The sequence below is a fragment of the Ixodes scapularis genome, unplaced genomic scaffold (assembly GCF_016920785.2).
Source record: "Ixodes scapularis isolate PalLabHiFi unplaced genomic scaffold, ASM1692078v2 PGA_scaffold10__122_contigs__length_95168666, whole genome shotgun sequence".
Classification (NCBI taxonomy): domain Eukaryota; kingdom Metazoa; phylum Arthropoda; class Arachnida; order Ixodida; family Ixodidae; genus Ixodes; species Ixodes scapularis.
The window spans coordinates 43,817,124-43,842,138 of NW_024609836.1; the positions used below are offsets into that span (position 1 = coordinate 43,817,124).

The following is a 25,015-nucleotide window of genomic DNA, read 5'->3' on the forward strand; positions in this document are numbered from 1 at the left end:
GGACTATAACCACCCTTAAAACCCCAGTTATTGAGGGTTCCCAAGAACTTGGCCTCTCCCTTAAGTAAAGTGCTCTCCAAGTGTAAGCACTGTATTAGCAGATCTGAGCCACTCATTGGTGCTTAACTATAAGCCAAGCACACCACAGTATGTACATTATTGCTTATGAGGGCAGTAGCCTCCTGTACTGCTTTATTGCAGCAATGCCGAGACCAGGGGCACTGCCCTTCGAGGCAGACGAGGGTTCCTTGAGATCAAAGTTTGCGAACACCTAGAGTAAGAACACTTGAGCCATATTCTTGTATACAATCAACGCTGAAGGTCGTCACCAGCTGAAAAATGCTGCAGTATTAAAAAAAAAAAAAAAAAAAGAAGGGAATTGTTTGTTTTTTTGGTATCAAAATCTCGATATGCCCCACCCACCCCAGAAAGAGCCCACCCCCATTTTTGGCTCGATTTGCTATATTTTTTTAAACACCGAAAGATAGCCCATTCCTAGTAATAGTAGTGCTGGGATCAATGATGGCCTCGGCGTAAATCCGGCTAGTTTGCTGCGGCTGGATATAAGCGAATGTTGCTGACTGGGAAATAAGTATTTGCACGAATATAACACAAATTGTTTTTTTTAATTAGATACTTTAAAACACATTTTGCGTTATATTTGAAATCCAGTTCAGCCACAAGGCGCCCGAGTCTAGAGAAAGCCATCCCTTTTGCTCAATGCAGGAGATCGGGTGAAAAAAAAGGGGGTTGTGGGAGGGAATTATTAGCTAAGCATTTTTATAGCTTTTGTGTTTGTACAACGAGGGCGGGCCACAGAAATGCAGCATTCCACGGGGGAATGCGGGCACTGGCCAATTCAAGCCAAGCCAAGACTAAAGCTGGTTTTTACGTGCAACACAAGGTGGTTTGTTTATACCGAGGGACCAGAACAAGAATGAGTGTGACCGTGGTACTGGGTCCACCAGTCTTTTTTTTTTTTTTTTTCTGCCTGCACATTTTTTAGTTTCTGCTCCAGAGTGGCCTGGTGTTTGTGTGTTGGTGCTACAGCTTGGTGCCTTGCTTTGTTTGTGGGCTGCCCGCAGAAGACAAAATAAACTACCAGACAAGCAGCCCTGTGCCGCTGCATACTTGCCTGCTGCTGAAGTGGATTCAGACGGAAGGACCTGAGCAGTGAGGGCGAATCCAGTCAAAACATAAACTGACATTTCTTCGATTTCCATTGCCTTTCCACTTCTGCCCTGCCCACTGTCGCCCCGCCCCGCCCCCGCCCTTTTTAGCGCAGTAAATTTACGCGGCCTCGGCTCACGTTATAATAAGAATAACTTTTTTTTTCTTTTTGACCCCCCCCCCCCCCCCCCCCCCAAACTGATATAGATGCAGCCATTTGCACTTGTTAATTCACAGCCCAGACATCAAAACCTGTACTAGCGTCTTATTTGTGGTCACATTATGTTCATGTAAACACAGTCATCTTTGCTTCAAGGCCAGTCGCCACCATAACAAGCATGGAAAGGACACAAACTAAAAATAACACATTTTTTTTTAATATTTTCGATTGTACACCGAAAGTTGGCTTAATCCATACTTTCAGCCGATCTGCTCTTGATATTAGGTGGACTATCTCTCAGGATTTTACAGTATATATTAAAGGCAATTTAAATCTAGAGCATTTAAATATCTCCGATGATGTCAAGGTGCCACTTTAAGTCACTGTGTTACGTGACATGCTTGACCACGGAACACGACCTCTGGTCACGTAGTGCGATTTTATGCGACATCATGGTTGTATGTCACAATGTCACCTAATGCCGTGGCATTGTGCAACGTGACTTTGCCAAGTTTTTATGCGACGCCCATCATGCTGATGACGTCACGGTGAACCTTTCAAAATGTTGGTGACATTGTGCAAACAAACACCGAACGTCATCAGCGTGACCAACATCCGGAAAGGAGTACTCTTCCTTCCCTTCGAGCGCTCTAAACGTCGTCTCGGATAGACGCCCCGGCATGCCCCGAAGAGAGCATGCAGGTGAAGGCACGGACGACAGAGGGCGGGGGTGAGTGAAAAAAGGTGAAGCAGACCCCCACCGAGTCCCTGACAGCCAGGAAGCCGTGGCACATCCAGCGCCGGGTGGTGCCGTCCCTGCAGATGTACGAGAAGCCCCGGTCGTGGTTGCGGTCGGGGGCGCAGAACGACACCTTCTCGATGGTCTGGTCCACCAGGAGCCCCCTGGTGCCGTCGTCCACCACCCGCAGCCCGTCCCCCGTCACGTGCAGGGTACCGCGCACGGGGCGACGCCTCGAGTTGCGCAGCACCTTCAGGGCTTCCTCGCACACCTGCAAAGCCGGCACGAGTCAGGAGAAGTCGAGACGTCGTCCAGTGCGGCGAACGAGCGTGGCACCGTCGGCAGGAGTCAAGGCAAGTCGAGCCACCGTACAATGTGGCGAGCAAGCGCAGCTTTGTCGGCAGAAGTCAAGACAAGCCAAGACGTCGTCCAATGCGATGAGCAAGTTTATCAGCTTCTTGCGCATCGAAGAGTCGAGCTCTGGTTGGAAGCATAGAGGTTTGGACAGCTTTCTGGCACACCTCTGCCCATCAGAATAAACCCTTTTCAAAGCCCCATCGAGCAACATCGGCGGTCGCCATTTCTTGGGCTTAAGTGCATGGTTGGATCGGTTGCAGCCAAATTCTATCACACCACTTGTTTTTTCGATAAGAGCTGAACCGATTTTACGCCGATTGCTGATGCAGCCCTCATGTTCAATGGATGCTTGGAGTATGTGATCAAACTATGGCAGGCTTGGATAGTTAATGCAGCGGCTGATGGATGGCATTCACTTTATAAAAGGGCATATAATGACATCGGCTAGTCCATTGTTCGCTGCGGAGCTGTACGTTTGCCAAAAGAAATGAGCTCGGACCAAACGTGTGAGAACCAGTGCGGTTCTCACCTTTCTTCTCCCTGTTACCCATTTGAAAACCGCTATGGCAAATTTTACAGAAAACTCTATGGCTATGGCAAATCTCCCTTAATAAAATAGTCGAAAAACAAAAAGAAGGTGGGTTGTTTTAATTTTTCTGGTTACACATTCAAAATAATTCAAAAGATGTAATAAAAAAAGAGAAGGTTCCTGTATTTTGTTAATTAGTATTACAGCAAAACCCAAGGAGCTGCTGAGACTATTATAGTGCACACAGACATTTTCCACCACCTTCCGAAATTAATTAGAGTACAAAACAGTATTATGTGACATCAAATTATGTAATATAATGTTAAAAGAAAACAACAAAAAATGTTTAGCAGCCGAATTGTTTATTGTCAAGCGACGAACTGTTCAAACCCTTCAACACGAGTTAACAATCATTTAATGATTGCTTTATTTAATTTCTCATGAACCCATCAGTGGAGTTCAATTTTGTCATAACTGAAAATTTTCCCACTAAATTTAACAAATCACGAATCTACACAATAGTAGTGATCAACGAGAATATATGCGAATGTTGTCATATGTTCTCGCATTCATCACTATGCAATTTAACTGTTGTCGCTCTATTGTTCCAGGGTTTGTATTGCTTCTATTGACTTCATATATAGTATTGTAAATTATGTACAGTGTTCAGTTGGTTCCCTGGTCCAGTGTACAAACAACTTTGCTTTCATGGGTTAGCAAATCTGTATATGCCTCTTTTAAGTAACATAAAACTTTACTACTATAATTATTATACATGCACTGAAAAGGTTTCGACTTTTTTCTTTTACGACTTAAAGGGACCATGAAATTACCTTTTTACTTTTGCCAAATAACTTATATATTAAACCTTCAATGTTCACTGAATGCCAAACAGGCATCCGTTTTCGTTTCGGTTTATTAACTTTAACACAAAAATTAATGAAATATTGACTTTTTCTTTCTCTCCAACTGACCGCAAAACAAGTTGCAGCATAATTTTGACGGTAGTGACGTCCGCTGGCATTGAACTGGAAGTTTTCTCGGCAGTAGGAGAATGGGAGCGTTAGCGGCGGCGAGTTGGCAGTGTGCCGGTAGGTTTTACTGCGCTGATGGCACTGATGTTACCGACATATTTTCTGAATCAGCACATCTCATTGCTGCAGAAACTGTAGTTCGGGCACTTCGGTACACTGCAGACTTTTGGCATAGCCACCGAGCGATTAATCACAAACAATGTAAACACTACTCGAGCAGCCAGAAAACGAAAGTCTGCTCTGCGAAGAAAGCGCGACCAGAAGCAAACCCTTTCAGCAGACGACGGTCGTGAGTTGACTGCACAGGCGCAGTCGGGTCTTTCTCTTGCTTCGTTTACCACACGATAGATGGCGCTTGGCTGTGAGTATTATCAAATTCGGCTATTTTTGTCACATCTCTAATTATACTACAAAATGTGAATCTGAATATTATTTAACAAAACCTTTAGGAAACATTTGCTGGCTATTTATTGTTTATGATCGCGGTGCTGGTGAGGTAGGCTCTTACCAATAGCATGCCTCGGCAAACCTCACTCATGAGGGCCCTCACTTACCCTTATCTTCACAGGTGAGATGAGGGTGAGTGAGTTTCTAAGCCAGGAAAATTCAAGAGTGTGAGGTTGAGTGAGGGCCGTGAGTGTGTGAGGGGTGTGAGGGCCATGAGTGCGTGAGGGGCGTGAGGGCGGTGAGTGGCGTGAGGGTTATGAGTGCATGAGGGGTATGAGGGCCATGAAAGCGGTGGGTGCGTGAGGGGTGTGAGGGCCATGAGTGCGTGGGGGTGGTGAGTGTGTGAGTGGCATGAGTGCGTGAGGGGCATCAGGGGTGTGAGGGCCGTAAAGGCGGTGAGTGCGTGAGGCCCCCTTCAGATGGAGCAACTTTCTCAGCAATTTTGGTGTTGTTGATGGGTTGTTCCGTAGCTTTCCCTAGATCAACACGAATTGCTGAGATCAGGTCCGACTCGAAACAAGCGAGCAACTCGGAGCAATTCGAAGACGTTTGAAGCGGCTGCATCCAATTAAGGATGCAATATTTTCACGTGACACCTTGTGCCGGTGATGATGACAACAAATGACTTGGTTCTGGTTTGAAATTGATCGTTTTTGGAAATAAACTGTTTTGGAAAGATGCATTAGTATTCTCAACGAGATTTAAATGCATAAAAACATGTTTATAGTGTGTAATTGTGTGTCGAAATAGTGCAAGAAAAATAAAATTTTATGATGATGATGGCAAATTACAGTAATTGGTTTCTGTGTCTGAACGCGGGCGGTCCGTGTTGCTGGTGTGGCGACGTCAAATTTCTGGGCGAAATTGCCCCATCTCAAGCGCGCTTGAGTGGCACGAGGGCCATGAGTGCGTGAGGGGTGTGAGAGGTATGAGTGCGTGAGGGCAGTGAGTGCGTGACGGGCGTGAGGGCTATGAGTGTGTTAGGGCTGTGAGGGCGGTGAGTGTGTGAGGGCAATGAGTGAGTGAGGGGCGTGAGGGCAGTGAGTGGCAAGAGGGCCATGAGTGCGTAAGGGGTATGAGTGCGTGAGGGGCGTGAGGGCAGTGAGTGCGTGAGGGCCACGGGTGCGTGAGGGGCGTAAGGGTGAGTGAAGGGCTGAAGGTGAGTGCGACTGTGAAGATGGGGTGAGTGATGGCTGAAGGTGAGTATAGCTGTGAGGGTGAGGGGGAGTGAGGGGCTTAGGCAAGTGTGAGGGTGAGTGAGGGCGACCTAAAATGCCGACCTCTGCCCAATAGGCGACGTGGATTTAGCCGACGTGCTGCAGTTCTGCGGATGCATCGCAGTAAAAAGGCAGATAGCTTTTTTTTTCACACCTTTTACGACGTGTGGTGAATGAAGTTTGATTTCAAAATCGTTTCATGGTCCCTTTAACTTTAGTCAGCAAGCATAAGAAAATCTAAAAAATTAACAAAACATTCCAAAAATGTTTCTGTGCTCTCTTCTCAAAGTTTGATTAGAGGACAAGATAGAGGAGGAAAAAGAAATGAGGCAATTGATCTACACTGAGCAATCATAGAGACTGGTTCAGACCAACTGCATTACGATCATTTAGGAATTTACGATCAGATGGTAGCTATGGAAACGGAGGTCCGCACGAACTGTCATAGTGAACGCAAGGAGCGTAAAGCGGTCGGTCATGTCTGGACCAAACTGATAAAAATGAGTCTGATGATGGGTCTGAGAAGACAGGCCCAACGACGAGAGGTCTCATAATAACTTGCCTGACCTAGCCTTACAAAGACCTGTCTGACGATAAAATCTGACAGTGGCCGGTCTGATGATGGAAACCTGACAAGGACATGTCTGATGATGAGGACATGTCTGAAGATGATGGGTCTGACTGTGACGAGTCTGATGGTGACGGGTCAGATGAGGGCAGGTCTGATGAGGAAACATAATGAGGAAGTCTGATAAGGCTGATCAACTATACGCTGTATAAATATTCACACAACCCCAATTATTTTTCCGATAAGGACATGCCCAATCAAGACAAGTGTGACCGAGCCAGACAGGTGCTAGACTTGTGGACGTTTGCTGCACGGCTACATCAAGCGAAGCCTAACAGAGAGCGGGTAACTCTGACAGCGGTAGCAGCATTACCTGCATTCCCCTGGACTCAAAGACCTCGACGCATCCGAGGTACTTGACGGGGAAGGTGCAGCTTCCTGCCCGGACGGCCGCCTCGTCTGCTTGCCACTGGTGGGGCTTGCTGCACTCCGGCACATGCTCCCTCCGCCCGCGGCGCAGGCTGTCCCGTAGGCTACGCCTCAGTCGGTCCATTCCTGCATGGGAGGACATGGGGAAAGGACAAGTTTAGCTTCACTTCAAAGTCAGAATGCAGTCTAAGGCACACACATGGCTTGCCCACGACGTCATCGCACAACACTGGTAATCATTCCTACTCGTGGAGACAAACAAATTTGGCGCGGCGAAATGTGTGCTGCAGGAAGTGGACGCTTAAAGGCAAGGCTTCATGTGACGTCAATGCAAGCCATCTACACACACAGACTAAAATCGCAAAGTCACACTGCACTTTCTGCATTTGGTTGGACTGAAAGGCAGTAACGCACATTAAAAAAGAGGACAGACGCAATGACGTTGCACATTTGGAGCAGTTTGGCTTGCTCGTCACTACTATAGTCAATGACAGGTTAGAGTTTGATGAAAGCTCCACCCGCCCCTTTGCACTTTAGCAAAATGAACGCTGGGGAGGAGCCGAGCTTCTCTGCTGTGTTCGCTCTGCTGAAGTGGAAAGGGGTGGGTGGAACTTCCACTGAACTCTAACCTGTCACCGACCTTAGCACAGGCTATGCTTCGACACATGGCGAAACGAAGCAATAGAGATGAAGTGCAAAGGTTTTTAAGAGTCCACCACCCCCGACTTTTAGGAGGACATTTACAAGGTGTACATAATTGCGGAATGTTTTGCGGAAATTAATCTATGACGAGCAGATTACTCAAAAGTGTTTGAGGGGCTCAAAATCTTTCTTTTTTCTGCATAAAAACCACCAGTCGAGGATCATGTTCAGGTCAACTCCTACTCTTTCTTCTGAGGTTTCTCTGCAGGATGACGACATAAAGCAAACATTTTTTGTTTTAAGTAGTTGGTTAATTAGAGCCCGAATTAATACATAGTTGTCTTATATATCGTATTTGTCCTATAACATTTTTTTTTTTTGTTGGGGGAAAGAGGGGAGGAGTAGCATTTCTTTAAACACAGTAATGCCTGCCACTTGCTTGACCATACTGTGGTTAGGGATCCTTATTTTAACACTACTGAGATGGAGTCACTGTTTCATGTTGCATTTGTCTCAGTCAACAAATTAATCTGACATGACAAGTACTTCCCTCATCGTTGCAGCAGAGTGGGATGGTTTTTGCTGGCACAGACAGCCCTGTCCTAGAGTTGCATTTCGTTTATTACTAATCGAATCTGAAAGCAAAGGAAATATATAGATAATGGCTGCAGGTTCCATTTTCTTTCTTTTTTTTATCTCGCCACTTGTTAGGCTTCTTTGCCCTATTCGTGCGTCTTCCACTCCAAATCTGTTGAGCAACTGACAAAATGGATTACCTAGTCGCCAAGCAATCTTGTTTTCGTTTGTATCATAAGAAGACTTTCCGTTCCCGTGCCACGCTCAAGTATACTCATTTCATGGATTCATTTTTTGTCTTCTAGTATCCCCTGCTTTCAGCAAGTAAACCTTTTCCTTTGCACAACTTTTGTTAAAATTTGCTCCTTCACTGTTCCAGAATAATGAATCTTTGCCGCTCAGCTTCGCGCTTCATAGCAAATATGGAGATCTATAAATTACTATTGAGCTCTGAATCCAACAACTGTGAAAACGATGAAGTTACAGTTCTAAATAAAGAAAATCCCGAGTAAGGCAAGCTCTAAAAAGTGCCTTCAAGTTGTGAGGTCGAGGTACCATTGTGCATCGTACCGTGTTGAAAAACGTACAGCACGGGAAGGACTGTCTTAGGTTGGAGGCATGTAGACATTAATTAACATTGTTAGTGGGACTGCAATTTGCATGTGGCATGCAGGAAAAAAAAAAAAAAAAAAAAACATTGTGTGCACACTGGGGAAGAAAGTTTGGAAGTCAAAGGGTTAATGACACATGACTCGTTGCATTGCAGTTGAGAAAAAGAGAAATAAAAACCTCATCCACGTTTCCTTTGAAAACAAAAAAATACTAAAGCATGGAAAGGTATATTGAAATCTGCCCCACGATTTATGAAACGAAGGAGTTTATCCAAAGTACCAGTTAGCCAAAGTAAAAATAATAAAGTCTGAATTTTTCTGTATTTAACACCACCTTCGCATTTTCTGTTTACAAGGAATAATTCCCTGCACCCCTGCTCACTTTATCTTCCGACATTGTCTCCTTTTTTCTCCCTAGACTAATTCCCAGCAACCCTGCTCCCTTCCTCCTTCTCCCGTTTTCTCCCTAGACAGTAATTCCCTGCATCGCTGCTCACTTCCCCCTTCTCCCCTCGTCTCCCTGGACAGCAATTCCCTGTTCCGTTCCACCTTCGGTCCCTCCTACTCCCCTCCTCCATAGACAGTAATTCCCTCTATATCCCAGCCCACTTTCTCCTTGCATATCTAGTCCTCCTTTCTCCGTAGTTCAATTTCCTGCTTGCTCCTCCCCTGCCTAGACTCTCCCTCCTACCTTTTCCTCAGTTTTTAGTCTCCCCTAACTTCATCCTTGCCCACATCCCTTTGCTCCTCTCCGTAATTGAATTTCCTATTCTCTGAGCAAAGCGTCAAAAATGTTGAAAGAGCATAAGGAAGACCATGTCCTCCTCTCCTAGTTTTTTGCTGTTTATTTTCCATAGAGTTATTATAATGTATGCTAGAGGCCAGGCATGTAGCCAGGATTTTGTTTGGGGGGGGGGGGGCTTGCCCATGGCAAAATGCTGTATGAGGGGAAGGGGGGAGAGGAGGCCTCAGCAGAATAGAAGATTTTCGGGGGGGGGGGGGGGGGGGGGGGGGGGGGGGGGGGGGAGAAGCAGGCCCCATAACCGCCCCGCCCCCGCCGCCCCGCCCCCCGCCCCCCCGGCTACGTGGCTGCTAGAGGTTCAACTGGTGCTAGTGTGCTGTCGCATACTGAAGCAGACAGCCACCAGTCGAAAATCGACTTCCGGAATGCAGTTCTATGGAAAAAAGTGAGTGAAATTTCTCCGTGTGCTCTGGCATATGGCATACAAAATTTATATCATAAAATACCTGTACTTCTGAATGACCACCCTCATCACAAATCACTTATTCAGGAAGGCATGTCTATACAAGCTGTAACCCATTCGCTACCAAAGCTGGTGAATCTCTGGGCCAAATCGCCGGCTTTGGCAATATGGCCCCGTCAGGGGCCATATTGCCAAAGCCGGCGATTTGCCAAGTTGCGTGAATTTTAGTTTTTTTCAAGAGCTGCTCATAGATGGCACGCTATGTAGACTTGCTGTAGTGTAGTTAGATACATTACCAAATGATGGCGAGGGTCGTTCTCTTCGCTGTGTTTGTTCGAGCTTGTTCTTTTGTGTGTAGTCTTTCCTACTCGATCGCTCCCTCCATGGAGAAGATGGCAGCGTCCACTGTACGGTGTGGCCTTTCTGACGATAAAATCATAGATATCCTATTCGACAGTGGCGATGATGAGACATCTGGTGAGAACAGCGAGTTTTCGCAGCCTTCTGTTGACGATGGGAACGATTCTGACAGCAGTTCTGAGTTCAAATAACGACAAGAGTGTACTTGCTGTGCAACGCCTAAGCGACCGAAGATGCAGTGCTTCAAGATCTTTCATACGAGGAAGAATCTACATGTAAATAAACATGTTTTCTTGTTTTCTGCTTTGAGTTTTACTTAAAAGCTGATTATACAAGCAAAACAGTCACACCTAATGTGGCCCTGTTTTAGGAGAAAAACGAGCGGTACAGACAGTCCGGCAGCGTGCGACACGGACAATAACGAATGGGTTAAATAAAGAAAAGCACAAATGTTTATCTATTATCGCTTCAAAAGTAACAATTTTTTTTCGTGCACGTGTGGCTTTTTTTTTCTGCAGCATTTCTTTGCAGGCTTAAAGAAATCTTTTTGTATGGATGGCTGTACTATGTTGTAGTGTGTGGCCCCATTGTTTGCTGTGTTTGTGCAGGCATAAAAATTTATATGCGTCATTGTTTTTTGTCTAACGTGGGGGACAATCTGGTTTTAGTTCCTTGGTTTTTGTCTTTCTATACAATGTTTTCTAATGCTTATGAGATTTTTTTTTTTATCTCTCATGATCAAGTAGTTTTCGTCCTCCGTGAGTCAAATTTTTGGCAGGCATGCCGATGCCTTTTGTGGCACCCCCCAGACAAATGTATTCCTCGATGGTTGTAGGAATAAACTGATTTGATTTAATTATAAGAGGAAATATCCTAAATAATTTTTATATACTAGGTAGATTGGAACATTCCTCAGTCATGCAGACAAAATAATTGGTCCTCTGGAATTTTGCAGTAAAAATGGAGCTAAAACGGCTTCATACATGTATCTATGTGCACTGTCGGACACTGTTAGCTTGAACACAACGTCGGCGCTTTTCAGCGTGGGAAATAACGTGCCAAACGAACGAAGAATATATGAAAAACCAGGAATATGTAGTAAAAGTAAAAGAAAAACAGTAAGAAATATGTAGTAAAAGTGAATCAGTAACTCCCTGTGCATGTGCGATCAAAATAAATTGAAGTCCACGTAATATATTCAGATTTTCAATAAGTGAGTAGTGCTTTATGCTATCTGCTCTCCGCTATGGCCTCCTCTCTACTCACAAAGCCTGGCAGTTCGATGACGGAGACAGAGTGCCCGGTCGCAGATTTGGAGCGCGAGAATCCGATAGCACAGAGCATCAAAGAGCCATTCCTCGGGAAGCCTGGACGTCGGCGCACAGCTTTTGCAGTGGCGAGGACCCGAAATACACTTGTTTGTTCAGAAGAAGAAGTGTTTCGGCGTCTCGCCACAGCTGGGCGCCAGTCACGTGGCTCTCCTCTCATCCGTTGTCTGCCGCTCCACCTTTTCCCTATCGGCGGCCGCTTCTCATGGCGATCTGCCCGGCTCGGTCAGTATATAGGAGGCTATGTCTGTGCGAAACTGCATGTCCTGTTCTACATTCAAAACATCACCCGCAAGCTTAAAATGTTTGAAAACAAGTGCCTGATAAAAGCTGCCCGGCATAGAAAATAAAAGAAGAGATCTTTCATAGGCCACATATTTAATTCTTTACGTTTTGGATGTTTTTAACTGCTTGTAAAGATGCAAGACAGGATCATTTTCACAGAGTGACAGGACTGGCATATTAGCAATATGCCAGTCCTGTCACCTAAATGCTGGCAAGCCTTAAACACACTCTATATTCCTTTGGATTGTTATTTTGCTTAGAATTATCACTTGCTTTTACCCACCTGCAAGGGAACAGAAGTTTGGGCCTGAAATACGGCGAAGTTAAACATCGTTCACTGATGAAGAAAAATGCACTAACTAAAGCAATTACACTTTTACAATGTTAATAAAGTTACATACTATTCGGTACGGCCCAAATAACCAGTGTGTTCCATGTTATTTTCCAACGAAAATACAAAATGCATGTGCATTTCTCCCAAAGGAATGCACCGGAGCACCACGAAAGTAGACTGGTTGCTGTGTGCTTCAATTTGCCTTCACAAAGTCACATCACATTATACTCAGGGACAGTTTTTCTTGGCATTTCCAGGGAGAGGAGGAGAGCCTGCACACAGCTTTATTCAGCGCTCAAAATGAGAAAGAGAACGCGTGCCTGTACCTTCCACTGCATTGCCAAGAAAAGTTGTCGCCGTGTATAGTGCTAGTTGAGCCTCTAGTGTACATCATAATAACTGTTTTTCCAGTATGGCAGAGAACTAAAGGGATGCAGAAACCTATAGGCATATTTTTCAAGGGTGTTGCCACCTTGAACAGCGAAACTTTCAGTATGGGCAAAAACATAATTTTGATCTCGAAATGTGATTAGAATGTGCTCACGTTTAAAAAGTAAATGTAACTCGTTCATCATTTTTGTCGCCTGTAGTTCTTTTTTTTTTCTTTGTTCTTTTTTTAACCTCTTCGAGGTCGAAATGTTCTTTTCTTCCTCGCCCATACCCAAACCAGAATCAGAACCACGTGGCTGGGGACGAGAGTAAATGGAAAAGGCCCATACTTCGGTTGATTTTTAAGCAGAAACAAACCAAGGAGGAAACAAATGCACTGCCCCAAAATAGTAAGAACAGTTTATATATATTTCACCTAGAAAAATATGCAATAAGTTACACACATCACTCCAATAGGAAAGGGATCAAGCTGCCATTCATCAACCCCTTTTGGGCCACCAAACCCACGAAAGTAATCTCCTTCGACCAGACATTAGCGTGGCAAGAGCCCATGCCTATCGGGTCGCCCATTTATAAGGCACGCGACCGTCACACGCAACCTCTATGCAGCTGTGTATCCTCGAAACAAACACAACAAAAACTTCTGGGGAAAGCAGAGTCAACCTCCCTTCGCTCCCGCTTCCCCTTTTCTTCCCTCCCCGCGAACCCCGCCGACGACACGTGACCCCGCCGTGTCAAGCGACCCACGCCTGCAGTCAACGCCAGTGCGCCTAAATCACCGTGTTTTCAAGTGCTCGATCGGAGGAGTCACGTGGTTTAGGAAAGCTGGATGGGTGGATGGATATCAATGGAAAGTGCCTCCTCCTCACCCCGAAGGCACGCGCACTCGCGACCAATATGCGAGGGCAAGCGTCCGCCATTAAATTGCAAACGCTCCCCCAGGATTTGAGTTGCTCCATCTCTTAAATCTTGGCTCCCCAGAGTCACGCTAACGTCGGTCACGCCACCGCGCGGCAACCGACGCTCAACACAAACGGGCGTGGCCGGAGTAATACACCCTAGCGTGGCGACGACTGTTTTTCTTTTTTCTTCTTTTTGCATTCCGGGAAAATATCTCGCGTCTAATATTTTTGTTTGTAAATTCACGTGGGCGCGCCCGTCGGAGAAGGGAGAGTAATCAATACCAGCGCTAAGCGAGGACTAATTAAAAATTAAAATAAACGTGACGGAAGAAAATGGCGTGACGACGACGACGTAAAGTTCCAAGTAGAGCCAGTAGTATCACCAGTATCAAACTTCACAACTGGCGCGACCAACGAGGTAGCGGGGTTTGGGGTTTAGAGCGTTAATCTGGCAGCTGAAAATGACCCCCAACCGGCCGCCGCCATGTTGCACCTTTCACACCATTAGACACGCGACCTAACAGTTTCACGTCTAGATGTACAGCAAAGTACTGCACACAGATAATTGCTTATTGATTTTTATTAACAGTACCGACGAGATATGTTATGTTTCGTTTTGTTTTAAGTACAACATGTGCTTTTACGACAAAAAGTCGGACATCTTCGCAATGCCTCCGCTAGATGCCGTCAGCAGCGGTGCTGTATTTTGGGTCTTTATCGGAGCTAGGCACCGGCCTCTGGGGCTAACAGTACGGAAAAAAAGTTTATCTTGCTTTTATACCGATCGCAATACCAGCAAAACTTAGCAATACGCCAAGTTTTGCGCAAAAGCATCAGATTTGGTACGGTCACGTGTATAGTGGTCAAAATTGTACAACATGGCGGCAGCAGCGGGTTACTTTTTCCTGGTGAACGGGATACCAGTTTATCGCTCTAAGGCCCTCTACCTCGTTGGGCGTGACAAACAGACATACCATAGAATACTCTCGATATGTAAGCTACTGGCGCCACCTACGTTCTCCGGTTAATAAATGTTTCTCCCGACTGCACAAGGCTGTACGCTCCCACTGGGACACACCACGTGGGACATGGAAGCTGTGTTGCTATGTCTGATTCATTATCTCTAATAACTTAGAAACATCGAGACATAACAACTCCAAATCACAAAAAAGAATCAGATTTCACTGCTAGTGGAACGCAGTCCATAGGAAGGAGCTGTCATTATGGCGCTCTCTTGTTACTAGTTTTGGTTGCGTCACTATACCAGCAAGATTAACTATAGAAACAGCACATCGCAATCACCACATTCGGTGGGAGTTGATACCACGAGGGCGCCACAGTATTTGGTGCCCCGGTAGACTTCCGGTAGTGTGTTTATTCATTCTTCAGCAACGCACAGCGGTCGGATAAGGAGAGTTTCCTTCAAAGAAGTTTCTGTAGTATGTTTGTAAGAACATTAGTGCACTGTACAAAATAGTGAAAATAACTAAAGGTGGAGAGACAAATGGAAAAGAAGAGGAAAACCGGAAGCGCACAGGGGTCCGCCGATAGGGGGTGGTAGTGAGCTTGTTTGCAAACAAACATCGGTGAATAGAGCGAACGCTCTCGCAGCGGATTTAAAGCACCCTACCCCCCTCCCTTTGTATTTTGGATTACTTCCTCCTGGCATAATAAAATATACAAATACAAAATTACAAAAGCAAAATTACAACCAAGTTTTGTCAGCTTCTATGTCTGCAATGTTAGTTTCGTTAGCAGCTAGCTCTGCAGCTGTTTAAAGTTGTTACAGTACGTCCCTCGCGAAAGTACATCGTGCGATATAAAACTTTAGTTTATCTAGCCTACTTAAAATACCGAAATCTGTTTGTCAAAAGTTTCAACCATTACACAATGCTGTCTTTTGTGAAACACAATAGAGAACCGAATTATATGTATATTTTTTTTTTTAAGCTTGTCTATCTAACCTACTTAAAATTCCAGCAATCTCCCGTGTCGAGTCCTACATTTGGATGGATAGAAAAGGATAATAATAATAAAAAAAAGGTACATCTAAGCTAGAGTACTACAGTCACAGCAGCGAAGCTAGTCATGGTACACACACTATATTTCCCTTTGTCGAGCTACAAATTAAGACTTCATTTTATAACCTTTCGTTGTTTTTTGTTTGTTTTTTCCTCTAATTTGCTACGGGGTTATTTTTTTTCGCAGCTTTTTTATTAAACTGACCGACTTTTCGCGCAACAGTACCTATTAAATACGGAAGTAAAAAAATAAATGAAATAGAAAAATACATGAAAATAAAACCCAGCGCGTCAAAATGAGAAAGTAAAAACAAAACCAGAAACGAAAGTGCCAAGCAGACCGAAAAACCTGCCACTGCGACGTGGTTTCCGTATTTGTTGTCACCGCTGTTCCGTTTCTCTTTTTTCTCCTTTTGTTTTTTCCCCGAACCCCTTTTTCTCTCCCTTCACCCCTAAGCTGACAGTGCGGTGGAAGCTACGTGGTCGTACGACCACTCGCACGCCTATCTTTCGCCACGTGATCAAGCTCCAGTTGACATGGCACCAAGGAGGTTAGAAGTACTAGGAGGGGGCACGTTGCAATATTGGTGAAGCCTAGTCATAAAAAGTTTAAACGATTCTGTGCCCAGCGTGACCGCAGATCTCTCTGGCGATTGCTGCGCGTGACATGTCACGTGTGAGATGGATGGTTGATTGTAGGAGGACTCCTTGCAGGCTTGCGCGCGCTCCGTCCGGTAGGCTTTATCAGATCGAAGGCTAGACTGTGGTGTATTCTAGCTAGCTGTGGTCACGTGATGTGGTCACGTTGGCATGGTAAGTGAGGAGGGTAAGGAGGAAAATGAGAAAGAGGCGAGGCGTCAAGGGAGCATGGCTTGTGGAGGCTACGCGGCCGACGTCATGCCCTCTCCTACCCTTCTATTCTCCATGCATGGCACACGCAGAGAGCGGGGTCAGGTGACGAAAGGGAAGCCGCTGATTGGTCCGGCGGGCGCGTAGCTCTGGATGCACTGTGAGCTCAGGGGTGTAAACAGACGGACGCCGGCGGATGCATGCAACCCACGCGACCCCAATTTGTCGTCGCCGCGGCGGCTTTTTCTCCGCTCACGAAAAACGAATTTTTGCTGCCATTACCGCCCCGGAGGCTTCTTCCCCTTCAGTTCTCACCTCGTCCAAAAAATAAATAAATAAAAATAGCCGTGCAAGAAGAGCGGAAAGCCACGGGGGTAGTCATAAAAAGTTTCTCGAGGAAAAGAATGAATGTGTGCGTCGCGCTTTATTTAATTTGCATTGTGTCGCCTGCTCAAAAATTGGCAACGTGAGCGTCAAAAAAACAAAAAAAGTGTCGGTTTGGTTGATTTTTTACGAATGGCCAAATTAAAAGAAAGCTCCGGCGATTTTTTTTTTATCTACCCGAATTTTTACATTTCGTAAACACCCAGTATTATAGAAAGTATCGTAAGGGTGCAGGCGAGCTAGTGAATATTAATCATGTTGAATTAACCTGGGACTGGGGTAAAGAAGAAACATCAACCTGTAGGGTGTCGTCCCAATCCGGCTGAAGCCTCAATTCGGCTAGAAGTTTCAATTCGGCTGGATGTCCCAGTTCGGCTACATCCCCAATTCGGCTAGACGCTTCAGTTTGGCTAAATCTTCAGTTTGGCTACAAGTTTCAATTCGGCTGCATGCTTCAGTTCGGCTAGATCCTTGTTTCAATTCGGCTGGACGTTCCAAGTTGATCAAGCTAGACATCCAAGCATAAGGTGCCCCATTTTTTTTTTTTTTTTTTAGAGAGACGTTAACTATATCTGCATCTTGCCTTAACGTCCAGCCGAATTGAAACTTCTAGCCGAATTGAGGCAATAGCCGAATTGAGGCTTCAGCCGGATTGGGACGTAACCAAATGTAGAAGGGACAAAAAAAAGTCAGGACGACGTCTTAAACTCAGCTGAGTTTGAGACGTCGTCCTGTCTTTGTTTCTGTCTCTTCTACGTTTTGATGTTTCTTCTCCACACCAGTCTCAGATTAATTCAAGCCAGGATTTACTCTTCGCGATTTCCAGTGGAGCGACAACACACGTTGCAAAGCTTGCAGGTCAAAAAAGCATTTATACACACACACCCATACACATGCATACACGCACACGATACGTCGCGTATTTTTGTCGCTCCGCTCAAGTGCAACAACATGGATTGGATTTCTTCGGCTTCCCGTACGACGGGTGATCACAGAACTTTGCATTCTGGATCTGGACATCTGGATGTTGATGTCTCTAACATTTATACTGGGTGGTGGTAGGCTGCGCCATCTAGCTCAGAAACCACTGTATCATTAATTTTCTCGACTTTCTAAGCCAATTTGCTCCCTTCCTAAACTACTGCGGACTATCACCAGGCATCGCACCAACTATGGCCAGTGTGACCTTTGGCGGATTGGGCAAAGAAACTAGAAACATCACTTCATCTCTCCCTCCTCGTCCTCTTCCTCCTGCGCCACCGCGCCTTTTGCCCCTCTTTCCCCCCGGCGAGGAAGTCGCCAATTTTCCTCTGGTCAAACCTATAGTCGGCGCCATTCCAACACCGGGCCCACTGGGAGACGGTGAACCCTGGGAGACAGGGTTGACACTTTGGGACACAGCCACCAAAGGTAATCAAAGTCGTGGGTCACCGAAGGCACACACTCAATATTTAAAGAAAAAAAAAGCAAAATACGATACCCATTTTTTTTTTTTTTTTGTGGCTCCTAAAGGCTGCAAATATGTTCATTAAAAATAGTAAAAAGTTACAAAGCAACGTGACTTCCGACAATGAACACTCTCTTCCTCTATATTTCTTCTTCCTCCCCAGTCCAGTTTCGGTTTCGAGCAGTTGTGTTTTTCTACTTTATTAAAAATATACGTAACGCTGTAGCAAAATATTGATTGGGTAGTCCGTCTAACACGTAAAAAATCGCCTAACTTTTTTTCTTTTTTTTTTTTTTTTTGGGGGGGGGGGGGGGGGGTTAGTGTTTAAGAATGCAGTGACGCTAAGCTTTCCACGGAGATTTTTTACATACACCACTGGCAACTGGTGATGAGTTACCATGATCTCAAATCGTGACGTCACAGCGAGGTAAATCCCGGTAGTGACGCCAGGTTGGGGAGCCATAAAGCGCGATCCAAACCAACGCTTCTTTTTGCACCTGTAGGTCGTGCGGCTGCGGATGTGACGCATTTCGTGGCGTTTTTGCTGTTTCCGGGCGCGTTTTCTGAGTCAGAACCGTGCGCTTTGGTTTGGACGGGCGAAACTTCGGGCGAGCGCGCACGCGCGCACGCAGGCACGAGCGCACAAGCAAAGTGCAACTGCGACAGACTGAACAGACTGGCCGGCCAGACGGCGAGAGAAAGAGAGAGAGAGAGAGAGATCGCGTTGTCATGTTGGAAGAGAATAAAAGGGGGGGGAGGAGAGGGCAGCCAGACGGCGAGAAACGCGGAGCTTGCCCTCCACCGATTGGCCGGGACACAGGAGCGCCCTACTACGTCACCGCGCGTTTTTGTGCGCTTTGAGAAAGAAGTTGAAATCAACCAACTTTCTTGTGCGCGCCCGGAAGGAGCGAAGAAGCGGCGCGACGTCACGAAAATACGTCACATCCGCAGCCGCACGACCTACAGGCGCAAAAAGAAGCGTTGGTTTGGATCGCGCTGCCATAAGGGGGCGCCACCCAAACATCTCGATGGCATCCAGTCCAGGCGATAAAACGAAGCCGCCATCTTAAAAATAAAATGCAAACAGATGGTCCGCGCACAAGAGAAGCATAAACCAAATTAGCAGTACGCCCGTCATACCTAACCAAATGAGGTATTCCGGGACAACTTAATAGGTAGTAATGAGGGAAACCGTAATTAGCCATCATTATGCTTACGATAATGAGCGATAATCACGTTTCTAGATTCCACAAAATTGCAGGTTTGCATTTTTTTTTTGTCTAGATGCTAGACATCTTATTATTAACACGAAGTTAGAAATCTGATAAAAAAACAATTAAAAAAAATCATGGAGTAACTAAACGCGACGTGCAAACGGTGCAACCAGACGCTATGATTACGGTTCATCGTTTTCGGCAGGTAAATATACACCTCGAAGAGTAACCTCCGACTTTATTTGATCAAAATCCAGAAATCCAGAAAAACCTAGAAATTGGAGCGGCCCTTGATTAAGAGAAAAACCATCCAAGCTTCAGGGGAAGAAAACCTTTTATCTACGGCTCCATTTTCCGTCAATCCAGAACAAAGCCCGCAGTGAACAAGGCCATTCTTCCGTATCGGAATAATTTTCAAGTTCTCCGAACGTTAGGAAATCCCGTGTTTTGTTTTCTTCAACAGACGCTCCAAAATAAACGAGGATTTTTTTCCCCCACACAAACCATTAACAAAACAAACGAAGAAACACGAACCTGCGGGGAAAGTAAACCCCAAGTACACCGCGGAGAAAAACCCTGCATTGGAAGAAAGAAACCCCAAATCACAAATGCAAAGAACCCTAGTTCTTATTGATGGCCCCAACCTAGCCCGGCCTCATTATAAGTGGGGTGGGGGAAGGGGGGGGGGGGGGGGGGGGGGGGAGGGATTTGCATTGTTTGCAAGCCGAGATGAACTGGATCTGGATTTTGGCTTCCCTCGAATCATTCCTAACTGGCTGTGTTTAGATAAGGGCAGTCATGGGTGTCATCTCTATTTATTTTGTTTTCAACTACATTTTTATATCAGATAGCAAAACATGTCCACACAACGGGACAAACATTCCTCCTACAAAACACTCGTTGGTTTTCGCCAGAAAGAAAAAAAATATCGCATCTGAGAGGAGATGAATACAACTTTCCCACTTGCGCGCTGAGCAAATTTGAAAACTCCAAGAATAAAATAAATAAATAAAGTTAAAATACGTTATACACCGTCAACATTTTTACGTATACAGTATAATGAACGCAAAGGGGATTATTAAGTTTGAATTATTTGGGACAACTTCGCCTCTCGAGCAACTCTTTCATATTGAGACATTTTTTGTCGATTTCTTAAGCCATTTAAAGTTTACGCTTTTGAGCTGAAACTTTTTGTGCATTATATTTCCAACTCCGTTTACATAAAAAAAAGCGTTCGATTTTTGTGTTTTTAAACATAGTGCCCGGAATTAAAATAAAGTATCGACATTTTGCTACGTTTGAGCGTCAATAAAAACAAAATCATTCTCGATATTTTTCAAACTATGTCTGACGGCCCCTTGACAACCGGTAATTCCAAATTAGCGAAAAAACATGTTGCCTTTATTTTGTTCAAAGTAAAAAAAAAAAAAAAAAAAAAAAAACCGTTTAGATTAGAGGTTTCAAACTCATTTTAGTTTGTGGGTCAGATCACTCACTCCCGAAATGTCGAGGGCCAACATAGGGCAGAAGGGGAGGGGGGTTACTTATTTTCGGGCGAAAAACAAAATGAAAACAGCGATGTTATTCACGTTCGAAAGCAGGCCGAGTCTTTCAGCGACACGCAAAATATAACTAGAAACCAAGCATAGAATCGCTACTCGGTCGCTAAATTCACTTGGGAATTATCCGTGTTTAACATGTATCGAAAAAAAAAAATTTTTTTCATTCGGTAGTTTTTGCTTTCCTGGCGATGTGTATTCAGGGATGGGCAAAATACATGCAAATATGTATCGAAATACAAATACAAAATACTTCGTCAGAAACGCATTTAATTACAAATCTAATTACATTTCAAGAAAAGCATTTAAATACAAGATACAAATACAACCGAATGTATTTGATCTCCTCCAAATACTTTTCCAAATACATTCCTCAATATTTGCTTCAGCGACTTCAGGGCACCTGCAACGGGTTTCTGGGTATCTCACTTTAATTTTGCATCGCACACTCGGGAGTTAGTGTGCGAGGCTCTAGTAACGTAATAAAAATATAATCCCAAAAAATGTAATCAGCTTGGACGTAATAGGTGAAAAAAGTAGAGCTTCAAGCAGCTGTTTTTGTCGATTACATTTTGGTATAGACCAACAAAGAACCGAGACAACCAACGCGCAGCACTAGCAAGATAATTTTCTATTCTTGCAACTCGCATCAATTACGAAAATCTGGACGACACGCGCATTTAGAAGGTTCCAGGCAAAAATATGAATGGAAATCAGGCTGGAAAGCATCCCAAGTTGTCACAGACACTCATTTACCCAGTCTGCCTGTGAACGTCGATTTCGTCACTATTCTTGCCCTGGACTAGCACCGTAATCACAAAGTCACTGACCGCTTGTGCTTGATTGAGAGACACTGCATTCGGTGCAGAGCATAGTTTTCTTACTGCTCTGGACAGTGACAATAAATTTGAGGGATGTATTTTTGCCCATAAAATTGTATTTCATTACAATTGTACTTGAAATACCCATGTTTTAGTATTTAAATACACACATCAAATATATTACCCAATTTGTAGTTAAATACAAATGCAAAACACACAAAGTATTTGAAATACTGCCCATCCCTGCTATATATATATATATATATATATATATCAGAATTATAGAAAATACGAGACAAAACAATTCTTGGTGTAAAGAACAGCAGATTAGTGCCCCATATGTTAAAAGCTATGTGGAGGGGAAATCTCATTATTTATGGCGTACCAACTGCTCGAGGAGTATATGAACGGGAGCTTGCAGCCACGGGTCACTTGCGGGCCGCTTCCCAGAGAGTCGCGGGCCGCATGCGGCCCGCAGGCCGCGTTTTTGAGACCCCTGGTTTAGACGGACTCATGTTGCAGTCGATAACCGTTGGAAGGTGTTCTAGCGACTACTGGTAATCAAGCACTGCGTGCCACATTGGCCATACTTGGTCATATTAACGTCCAGGCACCATAAAACACACACACACACACACACACACACACACACACACACACACACACACACACACACACACACACACACACACACACAAAAAAAAAAACGGAGTTGAAGAATAGCTACTATTGAACTACTCCAACCATATTTTGAAAATCCGGCCTTTACCCTTCCCAGAATACTATTTAGTATCCCGAAACTCGGGATATTTATTTTGAAATCGGCAGATGAAAGGTAATGCCAAAAGCATCACTTAAGCATACTCGTCACTGGCAGACAGGCTTGGAGGTCGATCAGACAGTCTAGAAAACAGAGTGTGCTAGGATTTTGTCCCGCGCTGCTGCGCGAGTGCTGCAGCGAGTTTCACGGCGTTCATTTCCCACCATCAAGCCTCTTCTCGTCAGTTAGGAATACATTCTACAGCAGAAACAGTGAATCCCGGCCTACAGCTGGCGTCACTCCATAACCGTTCCCACCAAAAACCTTCACTTTGAAAAAAAAAAAAAAAAAAAGGCAAGGAGCAACATTGTATAGCTATATATTAACTTCGCAAAAAAAAAAAGGAAATTGGGTTTGTAGTTTTATTTTAAGTTAATCGTCATTATTTCATCGTGGGCTCCCAACAATTCTCGCAATGTATAATACGTTCTCATTTCCGATAAATCCTGCGTACATAACTTTGATCTCGCTTCTCGCAGATACTGCAAAACCTTCGGTTTAGGAACCAGTGACAGTATATAGGTTCAAAAACACGCGAGGAAAAGATGTCAATAATACACTCCCAACGTTAAAAAAAAAAGTGTTTTGAGATAGTTGGTTAGTCCATCGCATTGGTTTTGACGCGTGCGCGAACAGCAATTCACCCCGCTGCTGGCTTCGGTATTTTCCTCTTTGCGAGACCGGCTGGCGCCGAAACAGGTGGTAGGGCGTTAGTGCACTTTCGCGCCATATGCAGAGAGGAAGTGAACTAGGGAGAGCTGGGCTCGACACGCGGCCATTCGCTTCCCACTTCCGTACGTGCAACAACCTACCGCATTGTTCATTCCGGCTATTCCTGCCCGGCCATTCCGAAATAGACGCCATGTATAAATGACATATACAACCGCTAAATTAAAAGAAAAATACATCTAGGATAGTTAAGAAACAAAAAAAAAAAAAAAAAACAACAACAATGGAATACATGAGTAGACAGGGGTTCTCCCGAGATCCGAAAGAAATGTATCAATGGATTATCTTTATTTGTGGACTTCCCAGTTTTGACCGAAAAATACTGATAATCATTCGCCAATGTAAAAAAAAATAAATAAATAAACACAAAACAAGTTTAAAAAAGTACGATAATCGATTTTAAAACCAAAAAATGCTAACTTTGATTTTTTTTTAAATTTTAATTTTTTTTTCTTTAGATGGGGTGTTTTTGTCGGAACCCTCGCTTTTAGACTTGAACAGTTAAGAGCTTGATGAGATTTTTCCGCCAATACTCGCTGTGTTTAGCGCCCTTCTGAAACAAAACACCGAAATGCACCAATATTAAAAAAAAAAAGAACACGTAAAACAACCGTCGATTTTTTTTTATAAATAAACACAGGAAAATCTACGGCTTATAGCCATAAACTATCCTTATTATGGAGTTTCTGCAAACTGCTTGGTCCTTTCAAAGGCAAAACAAGAAATACAATGTTTTAATGACGCGGCCTGTCAAAGTACCTACACTAAAGATCGACTTCCGCGGATATGGGGACCCAAGCTTGAGAAATTTCCTCAAACGTGAAACTGACTTTAGAGATGGCAGAGACGCAGAAAATAACCACCCGTTATTTATTCTGCAATCAAAGCCAAGGCTGTTACGAAAATATCAACATACTAATATTAAACACTCCCCCCCCCTCCCCTTCCCCCTCCCCCCCCCCCCCCAAAAAAAAAAAAAAAAGAAGAAAAAGTAGCAGCAGTTTGAAACTTGTGTCCACGCGCAGTGACATTGTCATCAAAATTCATCAAATGACACATGGGCGGTTTGTTTTCATCAAATAAGGTACCGGCGGATTCTAGCAATGCCCACTTGGCTCAGGAAACATAACTGGCTCGGGAAAAATACAAATCATAAGTAGAATCGTTTCTTTTTATTTATTTTTTTTTTTTTTCTGCCCGTTGTCGGTAGAACGTGCTCGTACCGATTGCCACCAAGTCTATTACATCCTCAAGATGGCGCTACATGTAACGTCCCCCGACGGGGACAGCCGTTCTTCGCGTCATCATTGCTGGCTTGTTTCTCACAAGTTCAAAACCAATGTCCACGAGGGTGAACACTGGACATCACTAATCAGCTGGTGGTTATTCCAGTTTGCTCGTGACCATAGCGGATACGGCGGTGCGTCACGAACGCTGCACAAGGTGTGCGCGATTCTGAGCAGATTCAGTGCAAAAATTATTCGTATTTCGTTTAGGCTGAACCACGGTGTAAAATATATACATTATATACCGTATATAATGTGTGAGGACACACAGCAAGGCGAATGCTGCGACGTGATCAACCAGGTAAAGTCCTATAGGCGCGCCCCCGAGTTGCCTCAGCCGACAGCGTCTCCACCGTCCAAACGGCGCAACTCCAACCCCCCTCCCCCCTCCCCTTAATAAATAAATAAATAAATAAATAAATAAATAAATAAATATTTTTTTTTTCATTGTAACCAGGCGCGCGTTTATTCCAGTAGGAGCGTCTGCTCTGACCTTGACGGATACTTGGTTGAACACCAAGCCCAAAATCTCCGCTTCAACATAATCATAAAAAAAAATATTGCCGAACCCAAATTTCTCTTTCCCTCTCTAAAAAAAAAAG

General features: G+C 44.5%; 1 protein-coding gene across 4 annotated transcripts in view; it reads right to left on the reverse strand.

Moving 5' to 3' along the window:
- LOC8035788 (protein numb) overlaps positions 1–25,015 on the reverse strand; it is an 87,633-nt gene that overhangs the window by 20,723 nt on the left and 41,895 nt on the right. For 2 of the 4 annotated variants that reach the window (XM_040500185.1, XM_029992612.4), the window contains exons 2-3: positions 6,595–6,776; positions 2,092–2,340 (exon numbers count right to left, since the gene is read on the reverse strand). In XM_040500185.1, the coding sequence (XP_040356119.1) occupies positions 2,092–2,340; positions 6,595–6,776 (431 nt within the window). Of the gene's footprint in view, positions 1–2,085; positions 2,341–6,594; positions 6,777–25,015 lie in introns of all 4 variants that reach the window. The other 2 variants (XM_029992615.4, XM_029992611.4) reach the window with 1 other exon arrangement.